Genomic DNA, 1,467 nt, shown 5'->3' with positions numbered 1-1,467 from the left:
GAGGCGCGGGGGCCGGCGGCAGCGAGCTCTGCTCTGGGCCGTGCTGCTGGCGGCGTGGGAGGCGGCGTGGGGGCAGCTGCGCTACTCGGTGCCCGAGGAGATGCCCAAGGGCTCCTTCGTGGGCGACGTGGCCAAGGACCTGGGGCTGCAGCTGACGGAGATCCGAGACAGCGGTGTCAGCATTGTCTCTGAAGGTCGGACGCAGTATTTCGCTTTGCACGGGAAGACGGGACATTTAGTGACGGCGGAGAGAATCGACAGAGAGCAGCTGTGTCGGCTGGTGGAGAAATGCGTGCTGCGCTGTGAGCTGATAGTGGAGGGAGAGATGCAGGTTTATGGTATCGAAGTTGAAATCACGGACATTAATGACAACGCGCCCAGCTTCAAGGAAATTGAGCTGGAAGAAAGAATAAGCGAGATGACAGGCCCGGGGTCGCGGTTTCCCCTGGCCGAGGCTCACGACCCGGACTCGGGTCGGAATTCCCTGCAGAGCTACGAGCTGAGCGGTGACGAGCACTTCTCGCTGGCCGTGCAGGCGGGCCCCGGCGGCGATCAGCGTCCCGAGCTGGTGCTGGCGAAGGCGCTGGACCGGGAGGAGGCGGCGTTTCACGAGCTGCTGCTGAGGGCGAGCGACGGCGGCGATCCGGCACGGACGGGCACGGCTCGGATCCGCGTGACGGTGCTGGACGCGAACGACAACGCGCCCGTGTTCAGCCAGGCGGAGTACACGGTGCGTGTGCCCGAGGACGTGCCCGTGGGCTCTGTCCTCGTCACTGTCACGGCTACGGACGCCGACGAGGGGTTGTACGGACACGTGAAATACTCTTTGAAAAAAGTGTCGGACATGGCATCGAATATCTTCCATCTGGACTCTGAGAGTGGAGCGATCACTCTGTTGCAAAGCCTGGACTTCGAGGAAGGTGACTCCTACGAACTTGAGGTGCAAGCACGGGACGGAGGAGGCCTTTTCGACACTGCCAAAGTCACGATCTCTGTGACAGATAAAAACGATAATGCCCCGGTGATTTCGGTAAGGTCGGCACTAAGTGAGATTTCTGAGGACGCCCCTTCGGGGACGACGGTCGCCCTGCTGCACGTACATGATCAAGACTCGGGGGCCAACGGCGAGGTGCGCTGCTCGCTCGATGGGGACGTCCCATTCCGGCTGGAGAAGTCCTATCAAGACTACTACCGTGTGGTGACAGCGAGAGAGCTGGACCGGGAGCAGGTGTCGGAGTACAACGTGACGGTGCGGGCGGCCGACGGCGGGTCGCCGGCGCTGCAGAGCAGCGCGGTGCTGGCGCTGCGGGTGCTGGACGTGAACGACAACGCGCCGGTGTTCTTGGAGGAGCGCTACAGCGCGCGGCTGGCGGAGAACAACGCGGCGGGCGCGCTGGTGCTGACGGTGCGCGCCACGGACGCGGACTGGGGGCAGAACGCGCGCGTGCGCTACCGGCTGGCGGAGGG

The 1,467-nt window shown here is 63.9% G+C and overlaps 1 protein-coding gene across 1 annotated transcript in view; it reads left to right on the top strand.

The window, feature by feature from the left end:
* The first annotated feature begins 6 nt into the window (after window positions 1-6).
* LOC102038604 (protocadherin gamma-A2) overlaps window positions 7-1,467 on the top strand; it is a 9,921-nt gene continuing 8,460 nt past the window's right edge. Inside the window, exon 1 of the mRNA XM_031065497.1 lies at window positions 7-1,465. Coding sequence (XP_030921357.1) covers window positions 101-1,465 — 1,365 coding nt within the window. The 5' untranslated portion in view covers window positions 7-100. The remainder of the gene's footprint in view (window positions 1,466-1,467) is intronic.

Source organism: Geospiza fortis, unplaced genomic scaffold (genome assembly GCF_000277835.1).
Source record: "Geospiza fortis unplaced genomic scaffold, GeoFor_1.0 scaffold1636, whole genome shotgun sequence".
Taxonomy (NCBI): Eukaryota; Metazoa; Chordata; class Aves; order Passeriformes; family Thraupidae; genus Geospiza; species Geospiza fortis.
Note: the sequence above shows the minus strand (reverse complement) of the source record. Positions and strands in the feature narration are given on the sequence as shown.